Consider the following 17,974-nt stretch of genomic DNA (forward strand, 5'->3'; position numbering starts at 1 on the left):
CTCCCACACACACTTATGCCGTGTGAACAAGTTAATGACTCGGACAAGGAGAGGGGAAAGAAAGGATGAGTATCATAATTCTAACTATGTAATATGCTAACAAGACAGTGCACATCATCACAGGAAGTGATTTAACATCACGAGGGCAGGAGGCGTGCGCGCGCAGGGGAGGGCGGGCGTGCAAGGTGTTTGTTCAAAAAGCAGGCAATTGCTCTTTTGCTTTGGTGTAGCCTGCATCTCACTGGATTGAGAGACACACAAGATGATAGTTAGTCAGGCCTGCACTGTGAGCAGGGAAAATACTAACTTTATTACTCACCATGCAGAATGCCAGTGAGGCTCAAGCTCAGTTTTGATTTTGTGATGGAAGAAGCAGCTGGAAGATTTTCCTAGTTTGCAGCTACAGGAAGAAATCTAGTGGTCCTCATAGAGTCTTGTGACAGAAAGCAGTTACATTGAAAGTTATGAAAAGGCAGTTGTGTACCTACTGGCAATCAAAATAAACACTGAGGCAGCCACAGTCATAACATATTAAATAAAAGTTGGAGGTTCACTTAGCCAAAAAGCTAATCGAAGAAGCCCCATAAAAATATTACCAAGATCAGTTGAACACAAAGGGGAATTAAAATGAATTTTGTAGGGCTGTGGTATATTTTACTGGTTGGAACCTACAGAAGTGAAAGGACCTTCAAAATTCTTGTAATGTATAAGGGAATTCATGGTGGGGAGTAAAGACTACAATTGAGCTCATAGCATAAGTAATTATGAACTATAGTGTTACTGTAATGGTGCTTGCTTTGTTTAATTCTTATATGCAGATGCCAGTCTTCAGCCAATTCAATTCACTCCACATGATATCAAGGAACGGCTGAATGCACTGGATACTGCAAAGGCTATGGGCCCTAACAATATTCAGGCAATAATACTGTTGACTTATGCTCCAGAACTTGCCACACTCCTAGCCAAGCTGTCCCAGTACAGCTACAGTACTGGCATCTACCCAGCTATGTGGAAAATTGCCCAGTTATGTCCTTTACACAAATAGCAGGACAAATCCAACCCAGCTAATTACCTCCCCATTGGTCTGCTCTCGATCATCAGTAAAATGATGGAAGGGATCATCAGCAATGCTTTCAAGTGGCAATTGCTTAGCAATAACCTGCTCACTGACGCCCAGTTTGTGGTCTGCCAGGGCCACTCAGCTCCTGCCCTCATTACAGCCTTGGTTCAAACATGGGCAAAAGAGCTGAATTCCAGAGGCGAGGTAAGGGTGACTGCCCTTGACATCACAGAATTGCACAGTGCAGAAGAGGCCCTTCGGCCCATCGAGTCTGCACTGACACGCGAAAAATCTGACCTACCTACCTAATTCCATTTACCAGCATTTGACCCATAGCCTTGAATGTTATGATGTGCCAAGTGCTCATCCAGGTCAGTTCAAAAGGGTGTGAGGCAACCTGGGAGCGTATTTCAGACCGTCACCATCCTCTGGGTAAAAAAGTTTTTCCTCACGTCCGCCCAAACCTCCTGTCCCTCACCTTGAACTAATGTCCCCTCATGACTGACCCTTCAACTAAGGGGAACAGCTGCTCCCTATCCACCCTGTCTTTGCCCCTCATAACCTGTACACCTTGATCATTCTTTTCTGCCCCAACGAAAACAACCCACACCTATCCAAGCTCTCTTCATAACTTAAATGTTTCATCCCAGGCAACATCCTGGTGAATCTCCTCTGCACCTCGTCCAGTGCAATCACATCCTTCCTATAATGTGGTGGCCAGAACTGCACACACTACTCCAGCTGTGGCCTCATCAAGGTTCTATACAACTCCAACATGACCTCCCTACTTTTGTAATCTATGCCTCCATAGGCAAGTGTCCCATAAGCCTATTTCACCACCCCATTAACATGCCCCTCCACCTTCAGAGATCTATGGACACAGGTGCCAAGGTCCCTTTGTTCCTCAGAACTTCCTAGTGTCATGCCATTCATTGAATACTTCCTTGTCAAATTACTCCTTCCAAAGTGAATCACCTCACACTTTTCAGGGCTAAATTCCATCTGCCACTTATCTGCCCATTTGACCATCCCTTCTACATTTTCCTGTAACCCAAGACACTCAACCTCACTGTTAACCACCCAGTCAATCTTTGTGTCGTCCATAAACTTACTAATTTGCTACCCCCCCACATAGTCATCTATGTCGTTAATAGGGGTCTCAGCACAGATCCCTGTGGTACACCACCGGACACTGGCTTCCAATCACTAAAACATCCTTCTGTCATCACCCTCTGCCTCCTACAACTAAGCCAATTTTGAATCCACCTTATCAAATTACCCTGTATCCCATGTGCATTTGCCTTCTTTATAAGTACCCCATGTGGGACCTTGTCAAAGACTTTGCTGAAATCCATATAAACTACATCAACTGCACTACCCTCATCTACACACCTGGTCACCTCCTCAAAAAATTCCATCAAATTTGTTAGGCATGACCTCTCTCTGACAAAGCCATGCTGACTATCCCTAATCAAACCTTGCTTCTCCAAGTGGAGATAGATTCTCTCCTACAAAATTTTCTCCAGAAATTTCCCTGCCACTGACGTGAGACTCTCTGGTCTGTAGTTCCCTGGCTTATCTCGACAACCCTTCTTAAATAGCGGAACCACATTAGCTGTTCTCCAGTCCTCTGGCAACTCCCCCGTGGCCAGAGAAGAATTAAAAATTTGGATCAGAGCCCCTGCAATATCCTCCCTTGCCTCCCACAGCAGTCTGAGTCACAAATCATCCAGACCTGGAGATTTGTCCACTTATAAGCCTGCCAACACCTCCAGTACCTTGCCACTCCCTATATTAATTTGCTCAAGAACCTCGCATTCTCTCTCCCCGAGTTCCATACCTTTATTCTCATTCTCTTCGGTGAAGACGGAAGTGAAGTATTCATTCAACACTCTAGCGATGTCCTCTGGCTCCACCCATAGATTGCCCTCCTTGGTCCCTTATGGGCCCTACTCTTTCCCTGGTTATCCTCTTCCCATTGACATACTTAAAGAATATCTTGGGATTTTCCCTACTTTTACCAGCCAGAGCTTTCTCATATCCCCTCTTTGCTCTCCTAATTGCTTTTTTAAGCTCCACCCTTCACTTTCTGTACTCCACTAATGCCTCCGCTGATTTGCTCCCCTTGTACCTGCTAAAAGCCTCTCTTTTCCTTCTCATTGTATTCTGAATATTTCTGGTCATCCATGGTTCTCTGGGTTTGTTACTCCTTCCTATCACCCTAGAGGGAACATGTTGAGCCTGTGCCCTCCCCATATCCTTTTTGAAGCCCCCCACTGCTCTTCTGTAGGTTTCCCCACAAGTAGCTGTTCCCAGTCTACCTTGGCCAGATCCAGCCTTGTTTTACTAAAATCCACTCTCCCCCCAATCCAAAACATTTTTTTGCAACTTGTCTATTTCTTTGTCCTTAACAAACTTAAATTGTACCATGTTGTGTTAGCTATCACTAAAATGCTCTCCCACCACTACCTCAGCCACCTGTCCGGCTTCATTCCCCAGAATTAGGTCCAGCATTACACAGTCCCTTGTTGGGCCCTCTACATATTGACCTAAAACGTTCTCTCCTGTACACATTTCAAGAAATCCACTCCATCCAAACCCTTAATACTATGTCTATCCATATTAATGTTGGGAAAGTTGAAATCACCTAATATAATTATTATCATCATTTTTACACACCACACACATAAAGGCAACATTTGACCAAGTGTGGCATCAAGGAGCCCTAGCAAAACTGGAATCAATGTAAATCGGGGGAAACTTTCCGTTGGTTTGTATCATACCTAACACAAAGGAAGATGGCTGCAGTTCTTGGAGGTCGGTCATCTCACCTCCAGGACATTACTGCAAGAGTTCCTCAGAATAATGTCCTAGGCCCAACAATCTTTAAACACAGAGGTAAAAACAAAAAACTGCAGATGCTGGAAATCCAAAACAAAAACAGAATTACCTGGAAAAACTCAGCAGGTCTGGCAGCATCGACGGAGAAGAAAAGAGTTGACGTTTCGAGTCCTCATGACCCTTCAACAGAACTGAGTGGATCCAAGGAAGGGGTGAAATATAAGGTGTGTGTGTGTGTGTGTGTGTGTGTGTGTGGGGGGGGGAGAAAGAGAGAGAGAGAGAGAGAGAGAAGTGGAGGGGGTTGGTGTGGTTGTAGGGACAAACAAGCAGTGATAGAAGCAGATCATCAAAAGATGCCACAAACAACAGAACAAAAGAACACATAGGTGTTAAAGTTGGTGATATTATCTAAACGAATGTGCTAATTAAGAATGGATGGTAGGGCACTCAAGGTATAGCTCTAGTGGGGGTGGGGGGAGCCTAAGATTTAAAAATATTTAAAAATAATGGAAATAGGTGGGAAAAGAAAAATCTATATAATTTATTGGAAAAAAAACAAAAGGAAGGGGGAAACAGAAAGGGGGTGGGGATGGAGGAGGGAGCTCAAGACCTAAAGTTGTTGAATTCAATATTCAGTCCGGAAGGCTGTAAAGTGTTTGTGACATCCTTTGATGATCTGCTTCTATCACTGCTTGTTTGTCCCTACAACCACACCAACCCCCTCCACTTCTCTCTCTCTTCCCCCACCCCCCCACCCCCACACCTTAAACCAGCTTATATTTCACCTCTTTCTTGGACTCACTCAAGTTCTGTCGAAGGGTCGTGAGGACTCAAAACGTCAACTCTTTTCTTCTCCGCCGATGCTGCCAGACCTGCTGGGTTTTTCCAGGTAATTCTGTTTTTGTTTTTATCACTGTTCCTCCATTGTCACTGGGTCAAAATCCTGAAACTCCCTTCCTAACAGCACTGTGGGTGTACCTAACCACATGAACTGCAGCAGTTCAAGAAGGCAGCTCACCACCATCTTCTCAGGGGCAACTAGGGATGGGTAATAAAATGCTGGCCAAGACAGCGAAGCCCACATCCCATGCATGAATAAAAACCTCTACAAGAAGGATGAATCAATTATGACTGACTAAGGAAGTTAAGCATAGTATCAAATTGAAAGGTATACAATGCTCAGAGGATTAGTGATAGGCCAGGAGATTGGGAAAATTTTAGAAATCAGCAAAGGATGACTAAAAAAATTGAGGGAGAAATTACAAGAGTAAACTAGAAAGCAATATAAAACACAGTAGGTGGTCAACAAGTATATAAAATGGAAGGGAATTGGTGAAGTAAACGCTGGTTTCTTAGATGATGAGGCTGGGGATTTAATAACGGAAAACAAAGAAATGGCAGAGAATTCAAATAACTACTTTGTATCTGTCTCCATGGTAGAAAACACAAAGTATACCAAGAATAATAGAAAACCAAAGGGCAAAAGGGAAGGAGGATCTTAAAACAATCACTATCACTAGAGAAAAAATACTCAGAAAACTAATGGGACAAGAGGCTGACAAGTCCCCTGGACCTGAAGGCCTACATCCTTGGGTCTTAAAAGAATTAGCTGTAAAGATAGTGGATGCATGGTTGTAATATTCCAAAATTCTCTAGATTCTGGAAAGATCCTGGAAAGGATTGGAAAAACACAAATGTAAAGCCCCTATTCAAGAAAGGAGGGATACAGAAAACAAGAAACTATAGGCCATTTATCCTAATATATTTCAATGGAAAAATGCTGGAGTCCATTATTAAGGAAATAATAGCAGGCCATTTAGAAAACCATAATAAAATCAAGCAGAATCAGCATGGCTTTATGAAAGAATAGTGTTTGATGAGGTTATTAATTGTCTTTTTGTAGTACAAAACTTGAGTATTGCTAAAAAAAAGAGACATACTGTTGAAGCTTTTCATCTTGCACTCTTCAGGGCTGATACAAGAATGCCAAATTTCAAAGGCAGCAACAATTTATGCTGCATGAGAAAAGGGTGCTGATTGGTTCGCAAGTCAACTCTGATTGGTTGAAACATTGCCATGGAGAATGCACCATGGAACTATTGCCCCCACACTTTTGTTTAATGCAAAAAAGGTGCAATGCCTGTACATGTTCCTTTTGCCTGCAGAAGCCAGGTCCCAGTTTAGGAATATATGTAGCTTCTAGAAAGCGTTAAATGAGCCACATTGCAAGTCCAGCTGACAATCTTAAAGTGGTTTAATTATTAATGTTCTTAGGAGGATGTTCTGCGAGAATCGCTGAGCTACAACACTAACACCTGGCAATTGGAAAATTGCCTAGCTATGTCCTGTACACAAAAAGGACAAATCCAACCCAGTCAATTACCACCCCATCAGACTACTCTCGATCATCAGTAAAGTGGTGGAGGGTGTCATCAACAGTGCTATCAAGCAGCACTTACTTAGCAATAACCTGCTCACTGACAGTCAGTTTGAGTTCCACCAAGATCACTCAGCTCCTGACCTCATTATAGCCTTGGTTCAAACATGGACAAAAGAGCTGAACTCCAGAGGTGAGGTGAGAGCAGCATTTAACTAAGTATGGTATCAAGGAGCCCTAGCAAAACTGGAGTCAATGAGAATCAGGGGGAAATCTCTCCTTTGGTTGGAGTCATGCCTATCACAAAGGAAGATGGCTGTGGCTGTTGGCAATCATCGCAGTTCCAGGGCATCAGTGCAGGAGTTCCTCAGGATAGTGTCCTAGGCCCAAACATCTTCAGCTACTTCGCCAATGACCTTCCTTCCATCATGAGGTCAGAAATGGGGATGTTCACTGATGATTGCACAATGTTCAGCACCATTCACCACTCCTCAGATACTGAAGCAGTCCATGTCCAAATGCAGCAAGACCTGGACAATATCGAGGCTCGGGCTGACAAGTGGCAAGTAACATTAATGCCACACAAGTGCCAGGCAATGACCATGTCCAACAAGAGAGAATCTAACCATTGTCCCTTGACATTCAATGGCATTACCGTCGCCGAAGCCCCCACTATCAACATCCCACAGGGTTACCATTGACCAGAAATTGAACTGGACTAGCCATATAAATACTGTGGCTATAAGAGCAAGTCAGAGATTAGGAATCTTGCAGCGAGTAACGAACTTCTTGACCACCCCCACCAAAGCCTGTCCACCATCTACAAGGCACAAATCAGGAGTGCAGTGGAATATGCTCCACTTGCCCAGGTGAGCACAGCTCCAACAACACTCAAAAAAGTTTGCACCATCCAGGATAAAGCAGCCCAGCTGATTGGCACCCCATCCACAAAATTCACTCTCTCTACCACTGACACACAGTAGCAGCAGTGTGTACCGTGTACAAGATACACTTCAGGAACTCACCGAGGCTACTCAGATGGCACCTTCCAAACCCACCAGCGCGACCATGGAGAAAGGCATGGGCAGATGATGTATGGGAACACCACCAGCTGGAAGTGCCCCTCCAAGCCACGCACCATTCCAACTTGGAAATATGGTGGTGAGCCGCCTTCTTGAACGCCTTGCCCATGTGATGTAGGTACACCCAGTGCTGTTACGAAGGGAGTTGCAGGGTTTTGTCACAGTGACAGTGAAGGAACAGCGATATGGTTCCAATAAGGTGTCAGTGCTAGAGATTCAACTATTTACAATATTAATAATCTGGATAAAGGGAAAGAGTGTACTGTAGCCAAATTTTCCAACAATACAAAGGAAAGTATGTTGCGAGGTCGTCACAAATTTCTATAAAGGAATTAAGATAGCTTAATAAAGTGGATAAACGTTTAGCGAATAAGGTATAATGCTAAAACTATACAAGGCACTAGTTAAACCACAGCTAGAACAGTTTTGGTCCCCTTATTGAAGGAAAGATATACTGGCACTGGAGACAGCCCAGACAAGGTTCACCAGATTGATTCCGGGTATGGAGGAATTTTCTTATGAGGAGAGACTGAGTAGATTGGGCCTGTACTCATTGGAGTTTAGAAGAATGAGAGATGACCTTATTGAAACATAAGATTCTTAGTGGACTTGACAGGTAGCTGCTCAGAGATGGTTTCCCTTTGTGGGTGAGTCTAGGACCAGAGTGCATAATCTCAGAGTGAGGGGTCACCCATTTAAGACAGATGAGGAGGAATTTCTTCTCTCAGAAGGTTGTTAATCTGTGGAATTCTTTACCATAGAGGGCTGTAGAGGCTGGGTCATTAAATATATTCACGGCTGAGATAGACAGAATTTTAATCAGTAAGGGAATCAAGAGTTACGGGGAAAAGGCAGGAAAGTGGGGTTGAGGATTTTCAGCTCAGCCATGATCTCATTGAATGGCGGACAGGATATGACCCTCAGCATGATACAAACTAAAAAGCTGACTTCGAGCAGGGTGGCAAACAAGACAAGTGGTAACCACCCTGACGTTTTCAGTGCCTGTCTTGCGTCCATTGTTCAGAATAGTTTGAATAAGTAATTGACACCGGGCAAGCTACAAGCCCCCCCAAAAAGGTATTTATGGGGAGGTCCTGGTGGGGTCGTATACTGCTGAGGAATCACATACTGCTGAGGTGCTAAGGAGGTTGCAGCAGCCGCCTTCTTAAGATGGACGAGGAGGTGACGGTTAGTGAGATCAACACATTCTGTGCCAACTGTTTGTCTGCCGTCTGGAACCAGTAAACCACAACTACCATGGGTCATATACTTTTTCTGCCTAATTAGTTAATGTATCATATCTATTAAATTTATTAAGAAACAACAGTTTAAACCAACTTAAAATTACTTATGACTAGACAACTGCCTATTTAGGTATCTGTGGCCTCGAACACCAGAAAATCTTACACTCGGGATATGCCAGTGATTTCTTACCTACAAGAACCTTCCTTCTCAGAGATAAAAACTTGTGGTCTGAAAGCACAAGAGTATGCATATCTCAAACAGAATCACAGTTCCTGACTTCATGGGAAAATAGACAGCACTTGGTATTGATCTCCTTGAATGTCCTGCCCTGCCCTGCAGACTTGGAGCTACATTTAAGCCACTATGGTCAATGAGCTCTATGAGTCGAAAAGTATGTAGTTTGTTGTCAGGAAAATGGTGGTGAGGCATTAATTTTACATGAGTTGTGCTGCTCGCCATGCTATGCATGTGGAGCTCTGGTTCCTATTGTCCATAAGCAAAGGCTCAAACCCACATTTGTCAATTGTCTAAATTATTAACTAGCGACTATTCTATCTGGGTGGAGATGTCAGCAGAGTATTTCTGAGGATGAAGTGTCAAGTTACCAAGCCTGCTGATGGAAAATCAGATCAAGGCAACATTCTAGGAGCAGCTTCATCTGCATTTAATATTTCAGAGTACTGAAGATGGAAGACGTGCTACCTATGTCATCAATGGGCCCTGAAGTGATAACCTGTCAGTTGGATCCAAAATTCTTCCAAGTTGAGCTAGCTGGCTCACTGTGCCATAATGCAGGGTTTCCAGGCTTTTATCTTTGTATCAGGAACCCTGGTGGATCATATTAGTTTTAAAATACATGTGGCCATTAATTGCTGATCCTAACAGATTTCAATTTTTTGATTTAGGGTTTACATCGCAATGAAATAACAGAGCTAAATACAGCCTCCATTCCATAACATCAGGGTCACAAAATTGAAATAGACAAACCACCAAAGGTACCTTCAATTTCAGGGACAAGAATGTCAGAGTTCAAGGGGTTATTATTTGAATAATCAGTATGGTAGTCCTGTCTAAATAAGTAAGCTATTAAATCTGATTAGTAGGGTTTCACATGAATTCCAGTGCTCAACTGTTTTCCTCAGAACGTTTGCTATTACATGCCATTTGCAGCATACCTAAATGGAAATAGTGAAATGTGAAATGCCACATAGCATATAAATGTTGCAACAAGATTAATCTTCTCACACTTCTCATAACATGCCTTGATTTTGTTCCCCTAATCCCAAATCAGATATTTCTGAAACAAATTCTGCTACACAAATAGTCATTTGCACCTATTCCAAATCATTTTTGGAAATATTAACACTCTATTAAAATGTACATAGAAACTTTTCTTTAATAAGCCTTCACTTCTTGCACACTCTTGCCTATCACTTAACCTTTAATTATTGAATTATCATGGATTTTTTTTTAAACAACACAGGAGGCCGTTCAGCCCATCGTGTGTGCCGTGTATTTATTAATGTTTTTGTCTAATTTTCTCCCTTAGTGAGGATCACTATGCATTACAAAAAACTGTGGCTTATCTATAACGTACTGGCACACTTGAAAGGGAACAAAGCTTTGTAGAATGAAAAAAAAATCCAAATAATTAGCATCTGTTAAGGTAACTCAAGTTGATTGGTTTAGAAAACATACAAATCAGCCTGCTCTGCCATTCAATAAGATCATGGTTGATCTAATTTTAACTTCAACTCCACATTCCTGCCTATCCCCAATAACCTTTCATCTTCCTGCTTATCAAGAATCTATCTACCTCCGCCTTAAAGATATTCAAAGATTCTGCCTCAACCACGCTGAGGAAGAGAATCCCAAAGTCTTGCAACCCTCACAGATAAAAATTTTGCCTCAGCTGTCTTAAATGAGCGACACTTTATTTTAAAACAGTGACCCCTAGACTCAGACTCAAGACGTTTACGGCACAGAGGGGGCCCTTTAGCCCATCATGTCCATACCGGTCAACAAAGATCTGACTACACGACTCCCATTTTCCAGCACTTGGCCCATGCCCTGGAGGCTATGGCAACACAAGTGAATATCTAAATGCTTTTTAAATATTACGAGTGTTTCAGACTCAACCACCCTGTCAGGCATTGAGTTCCAGACTCCCACTATCCCTTGGGTGAAAAATTTTCTCAACTACCCTTTTAGCCTCCTAGCTCTTAACTTAAATCTACGCTGCCTGGTTATTGACCCCCTCAACTAATAGAAAAGTGCCTTCCTATCCACCCTATCTATGCCCCTCATAATCTTATACACCTCTATCAGGTCCCCTCTCAACCTTGGTTGCTCCAAGGAAAACAACCCCAGCCTATCCAATCTTTCCGCATAACTCAGACCCTCCAACCCAGGCAGCATCCTAGTAAATCTCCTCCGCTTTCTCTCCAGTGCAATCACATCCTCCCTCTAACGTGGTGACCAGAACTGCACGCAGTACTCCAGTTATGGCCTAACCAGTGTTTTATACAGTTCCAGCATAACCTCCCTGCTCTTGTATTCTATGCCTCAGCTAATAAAGGCAATGATCCTATATGCCTTCTTAACCACCTTATCTACCTGCCCTGCTATCTTCAGTGATCTGTGGATATGCACACCAAGGTCCCTCTGATCTTCAGTGCTTTTCAAGTCTTACCATTGATAGTGTAATCCCTCGCCTTGTTAGCCCTCTCCAAGTGCATTACCTCACACTTTTCCAGGTTGAATTCCATTTGCTCATGCTCTGCCCACCTGACCAGTCCATTGATATCCTCCGGCAGTTTATGGCTATCCTCCTTACTGTTTACCACCCTATCTATTTTTATGTCATCCGAAAACTTCTTGATGATACTCCCTTACATTTAAGTCCAAATATTTATGTACACCACAAACAGCAAGGGCCCCAGTACTGAGCCCTGTGGAACCCCACTGGAAACAGGCTTCCAGTCACAGAAATATCCCTCTACCATCACCCTCTGCTTCCTGCCGTTCAGCCAATTTGGATCCAACGTGCCACTTTGCTTGGGTCCCAGTCTGTCATGAGAGACCTTATCAAAAGCCTTACTAAAGTCCACATCAAGTGCATTACCCTCACCAACACTCTTGGTTTGCTCCTCAAAAAATTCAATCAAATTTGTCAAACATGACCCTCCCTTAACAAATCCATGCTGACTAGCCCTGATTAACCCGTGTCTCTCCAAGTGAAGATATATTCTGTGTCTCAGAATTATTTCTAGTAGCTTCCCCACCACCGAGGTTAGACCAACGGGCCTATGGTTTCCTGGTCTATCCTTTCTTCCCTTTTTTAATAATGGGACAACGTTAGCAGGCCTCCAGTCCTCGGCATCTCACCTGTGGCCAGAGGAGATTTGAAAATTACTGCCAGGGCCCCTGATATCTCTTCCCTTGCCTCCCTCAACAGCCTGGGATACATCACATCCTGGCCTGCGGATTTATCTACTTTTAAGGCCCCGAAACCCACTAGTGCCTCCTATCCCCCTATGTTAATTTCCTCTAATATTTCCTAGTCCTCCATCCTGATTTCTATACCTGCATTGTCCTTTTCTATTGTAAAGACCGATGCAAAGTATTCACTGAGGACTGTACCCACATCTTCTGGGTCCACACAGAGATAACCTCTATCATGCCCAATTAGCTCTGCTCTTTCTCTTGTGTGATTCTCTTGCTCTTTATACATTTAAAAAACCCTTTTGGGTTTCCCTTTATTCAGCCCACCAGTGCTTTCTCATGCACTCTCTTAGCTTTCCTAATTTCCATTTTAAGTTCCTCCCTGCACTTTTTATACTCCTCTCAGAACTCTGTCACACTGAGCCCTCAGTATCTGTCATAAGCTTCTCTTTGTTTTCCCTGAATCCTAACCTTTATGTCCCTTGACATCCAGGATTCTCAGACTTGGTCCCCCACTTTGGCTTTGCAGGAACATATCTGACCTGTACTCTCGTTAATGCCTCCATGAATGCCCCCCAAGTAGCTGCTCCCAATCAACTTGGGTCAAATCGTGTACCTCATCCTAGTAAAATTACCTTTCCCCAGTTTAGAACTTTTATTCCCAACACAACCTTATCCTTTTACATAACTATCCTAAATCTAACGCAGTTATGGTCACTATCTCCAAAATGCTCCCCTACGGACACGCCTTCCACCTGCCCGGGCTTATTTCCGAATGTTAGGCTCAGAAAGGCCCCCTCCCTTGTTGGGCTTCTTAATTACTGGCTAAAAAGGTTCTCCTGGATGCAACTTAAGAACTTTGCTCCCTCCCTACTTTGCACACTAAAACTATCCCAATTAATATTTAGTAGTTAAAATCCTCTACTGTTACTGCCTTATTATTCTTACACTTCTCTGAAATTTGATTACATATTTGATCTTCCATCTCTCCCTGACCGTCTGGGGGCGTATAGTACACACCCAACAGCATGTTTGCCCCTTGTGTTTTTTACTTTTACCCACATGGCCTCATTTGATGATCCTTCCAGGATATCATCCCTCCTCACTGCTATAATTGATTCCTTGATCAATACTGCGACCCCCCCAACCCCCCCACCCTCCTCTTCCATCCCCCTCTCTATCTTGTCTGAATACCCTATAACCAGGAATGTTGAGCTGCCAATCCTGCCCTTCTTTTAGCCTAGAATCAGTCAAAGCGATGATATCATAATCCCACGTGCCTGTCTGTGCTCTCAGCTCCTCTGCCTTATTCCTCATGCTCCTTGCATTAAAATTTATTCCATTTAGCCTTGCTAATCTCACTTTTTTTTATCTAGCCTATGTCTCCTCTGCCTTCCAGACTCACTCACTAGCATTTTGGTTCTAATTCAATCTCAGCTTCTCTCCCCTCTGAACTATTTTTAAGGATCCTCACCCCTCCTTGCCAATTTAGTTTAAATCGGCCCCAGCAGCATTAAGAAGGCTCCTCGTGAGGATGTTGGTCTCATTCCTGTTTAAATGTAACCCATCTAATGTGTACAGTTCCCACCTCCCCAATAAACGGTCCCAATGCCCCAGGAATCTAAAGCTCTCCCTCCTGCACCATCTCTCCAGCCACTTATTCATCTGCTCTATCCTTCTATTCTAGTTCCATATTTTCCCACAAGAGGAAACATCCTTTCCTGTCAAGTCCCCTCAGGATCTTTTATTCAATCAATTCACCCCTTATTCTTCTGAACTCCAGCAGATACAAGCCTGACCGGTCCACTCTTTCCGCCTAAGACAAATCACCCATTCCAGGTATTAATCTAGTAAACCTCCTCTGAACTGCTTCCAATGCATTTACATCTTTCTTTAAATAAGGAGGTCAATACTGTACACAGTACTCAAGATGTGGCCTCAACAAGGCCCTGTGTAACTGAAGCATAATCTTCCTACTCTTGTATTCAATTCTCCTTGCAATAAATGATAACATTCTATTAGCTTTGCTAATTACTTGCTGCACCTACATACCAACCTTGGCTTGGCCTAAATAGCCAAGTGGTTTTGGTACTGGGTTTGTAACCCCAAGATCAAGATTTCAAATCTCACAATGGCAAACTATGAAACAATATAACCTCATCTGAAACAGATGGAAACGGGTTTGTACTCGAAAGAGTTACGTACCAACCTTTTGCAACTCATGCATTGGGACACCCAGACCCCTCTGCATCTCAGAGCTCTGCAATCTCTCACCATTTAGATTAAATGCTTCTGTTTTATTCTTTCTGCCAAATGGACAAACTCATATTTTCCCACACTACACTCAATTTGCCAGATCTTTGCCCACTCACTTAACCGATCTATATCCTTTCGTAGCCTCATATCTTCTTCACAGCTGACTTTCCTACCTAGCTTTGTGTCATCAGCAAATTTAGCAACCATATCTTCCAACCCTTCATCCAGGTCATTTATATAAATGTGAAGTGTTGAGGCCCCAGTGCTGATCCCTGTGGCACACCACTCGGCACATCCTGCCAAACAGGAAAAGACCCATTTATGCCTACTTTGTTCCCTATTAGCTAGCCAATCTTCTATCCATGCCGATATGTTACCCCCTACACCATCAACTCTTATTTTCCGCAATAACCTTTGGTGTGGCACCTTATCAAGTGCCTTCTGGAAATCGAAGTACAGTACCATCCACGAGTTCCCTTTTATCTACAAAACATATTACTTCTTCAAAGAACTCCAATAAATTAGTTGAATGTGATTTCTCTTTCATAAACCCATGTTGACTCTGCCTGATTACCTTGAATTTATCTAAGTGGGCCCTGCTACAAAAATAGTTTCTAACATTTCCCTATGACGGATGTTAAGTTAAGTGGCCTATAGTTTCCTGCTTTCTGTCTCCCTCCCTTTTTGAATAAAGGAGTTACATTAGCTACTTTCTAATCTAATAGAGCATTCCCCGAACCTAGGAAATTTTGGAAAACTGAAACCTACACATCAACTACCTCACTTGCCACTTCTTTTAAGACCCTAGGATGAAATCCATCATAATTCAGGGACTTGTCCAACAGGCTAAACAAAAAACTAAGCATAAACCTGCTCCAGGCACTAAACAAATATTAATGAAAAAGTAGCTACCCCAACAAAAATCAACCAAATTTCTGCCAACTCCCTCTCTGCCAAGTTAGTATTCATGTATTACAAACTTAACCAAATGATTCAAACAATTTTCCTTCAATTGCTTTGAGCAGCCAAACTTTTCGGGTGCTATCTATATACATCTAAAAATGAAATTAGTAACATATTAAACAATAAAAGCATTATGTAAATGCAAGTTAAAGTAGAAAAACATCCCAAAAAGTGTTACATAAACGAGGAAAAAGAACAGAAATCTAGCCATTGAGAGCGAGGAAGGGCAACTGAAAACTTAGTTGAAGAGCTGTTTTTGAAAAGACTTTTGAAAGCGATGAGGGAGGTAAAGAGTTAGGGATTCACAAGAGAGATTTCCAGAGAGTTGGGGCTCCTCTGCCTGTAGTTAGGTAGTAAAGATATAAAGGGCAACAAATCTATAGAACCAATTACCCAAGGCTACTCCCAAGCATAATCAGATGAAGTGGAGCATTAACGGGAATCTCACAGCATTTCTCCAACCATTATTCTTAGTCAGGGAAGATGGTAGAGTGCTGTTCAAAGGGTAATAGGGTGCAGATGATAAGAAAAATCAATCGCCTTCCCGCTTTTCTTTTAAACTCAAATTTGACTTACCAATGGTTCAGCCATCACAACTTCAATCTTTTTTTCAGCCTGAACTGTGAATTCTGCAAAGAGGCTCTTAATAACATATTCCCCAGGTTTGATGTCCGGGTCTATGGTAATGTTTGACATTGTGACACTCTTCTTCTCCCAGGCAGGATTACTACCTGGAGAAATACGGCGCCTGGTAACAGTGCTAACAGGTGCTGATGCTGCATGAAAACACAAAGGAATATAATTATTTACAATGGGTGGCCAGCAGGAAGCATGCAATGCAGTATTGTAAGCAGCTTAAACTAGAACAACAGAAGATTATAACAATCAGCAAATTAACAACTTGCATTTCTACAGCATTCCTAACAAGGAAACACATCTCTCAGCAATTTAGAAAGAAAAAAAGATACACATTGACACAAGAAAGAAAACATTTAGAGTGGCAGGTTTGAAAGCACAATTAAACTATAAAGACTTTTAGGTGTTTGTGACAGCAGATCATGACATGATGAATAGATTTTGACATTCCAGAAGCCAGGGACAAAATGCTTGTCAGAATGGCATAATGGACTGCAGGGAACAGGGAACAAGTTAATAACCCAATTATAAGAGTGCCATTTGTTTGGGAATAGTATGAGTTAGCAAGAATAGGAGCAATGGGTGTGTGGGTCTTTCTCTGGGGGAGAACATAGGCTGCTGAATGCTGACTAAGTTGAATTTGTGGAGCCAGGGATGCTAGCAAGGAAATGGCTAAAGAAGTCAAGGCTTGATGTGATAAAGATGCAATCTGGATTTCACAGCACTGAGGGAGAGACTGTGAAGAAGGCAGAAAATGTTCCAAAGGTGAAAAAAATGAATCTTGGTAATAGCTTGATGTGAGGAAGGAAACTCAACTTGGATTAGAGAAAATACCAATGTTCAGCAAATCCAGAATTAGTGTTACAATGGAGAAAAGACCAGATGAGGCCCAAGACAGTTTATGAGGATGGTTTCTGTTTCGGATACAAATAACTTCATGTGCTTTTCTCATTTCATGTTAATAGTGGGAAGAAAGGGCATGGAAAGCAGATGATCAGGAGAAACAATTATGTGATGGGGGAAGCAAGTTTGGTGCTGTTCTTGCCCACTGGAGGAATAGGATGATTGTATATCAAGAGTGCAATCTCTCAGAATCACGGAATTTTAACAGCACAGGAGGCCATTCGGCCCATCGTGTCTGCACCAGCTCTCCAAATGAATATCATGACCTAGTGCCTTTGCCCTGCCTTTACCCGCTACCCTTGCGCATTGTTTCTATTCAATCATCTAATGCCCTCTTCAATGCCTCGATTGAACCTGCCTCCACCACACTTCCATGCAGTGCATTCCAGAGCTGAACCAATTGTTGTGTGGAAAAGTTTTTTCTCACATCACATTTGCTTCTTTTGCAAATCACTTTAAATCTCGTTCTTGATCCTTTTACGAGCAGAAACAGCTTCTCCCTATCTACTTTGTCCAGCCCCCTCATGATTTTGAACACCTCTACCAAATCTGCTCTTAGCCTTCTTCTCTCCAAGGAGAACAGTCCCAACCCCTCCAATCTATCTTCATAGCTGAAGTTTCTCATCCCTGGAAACATTCTTGTAAACCTCTTCTGCACTCTCTCCAATGTGTTCACATCCTTCCTATAATGTGGCACCCAGAACTGTACACAATATACCAGCTGAGGTCTAACGAGTGTCTTATATAAATTCAGCATAACCTCCTTGCTCTTGTACTCTATACCCCTATTAATAAAGCCCAGGATACTATATGCTTTATTAACTACTCTCTCCACCTGTCCTGCCAACTTCAACGATCGATGCACCTATATATACCCAAGTCATTCTGCTCCTGCACTCCCTTCAAAATTTCACCCCTTATTTCATATTGTCTATACATGCTCTTCCTACACTTCTCCGCATTGAACTTCATCTGCCATCTATCTGCTCACTCCATGAACTTATCTATGTCCTCTTGAAGTTCCACACCATCCTCCTCACAGTTCACAACACTCCCAGCCTTCATATCGTCCACAAACTTTGAAATTGTCCCCTAGATCATTAATATTTATCAGGAAAAGCAAGAGTCCCAGTGCCGACCCCTGAGGAACTCCACTACAAACCGTCC

At 42.7% G+C, this 17,974-nt stretch overlaps 1 protein-coding gene across 12 annotated transcripts in view; it reads right to left on the reverse strand.

Annotated features, from left to right (window-relative positions):
- The window catches only part of fryl (furry homolog, like), a 634,639-nt gene that overhangs the window by 406,449 nt on the left and 210,216 nt on the right, over positions 1-17,974 (reverse strand). For all 12 annotated transcript variants that reach the window (XM_041198439.1, XM_041198448.1, XM_041198467.1 and 9 more), the window contains one exon: positions 15,845-16,044. In XM_041198439.1, the coding sequence (XP_041054373.1) occupies positions 15,845-15,964 (120 nt within the window). In that variant the 5' untranslated portion in view covers positions 15,965-16,044. The remainder of the gene's footprint in view (positions 1-15,844; positions 16,045-17,974) is intronic.

The sequence above is a fragment of the Carcharodon carcharias genome, chromosome 1 (genome assembly GCF_017639515.1).
Source record: "Carcharodon carcharias isolate sCarCar2 chromosome 1, sCarCar2.pri, whole genome shotgun sequence".
In the NCBI taxonomy this organism is placed as follows: Eukaryota; Metazoa; Chordata; class Chondrichthyes; order Lamniformes; family Lamnidae; genus Carcharodon; species Carcharodon carcharias.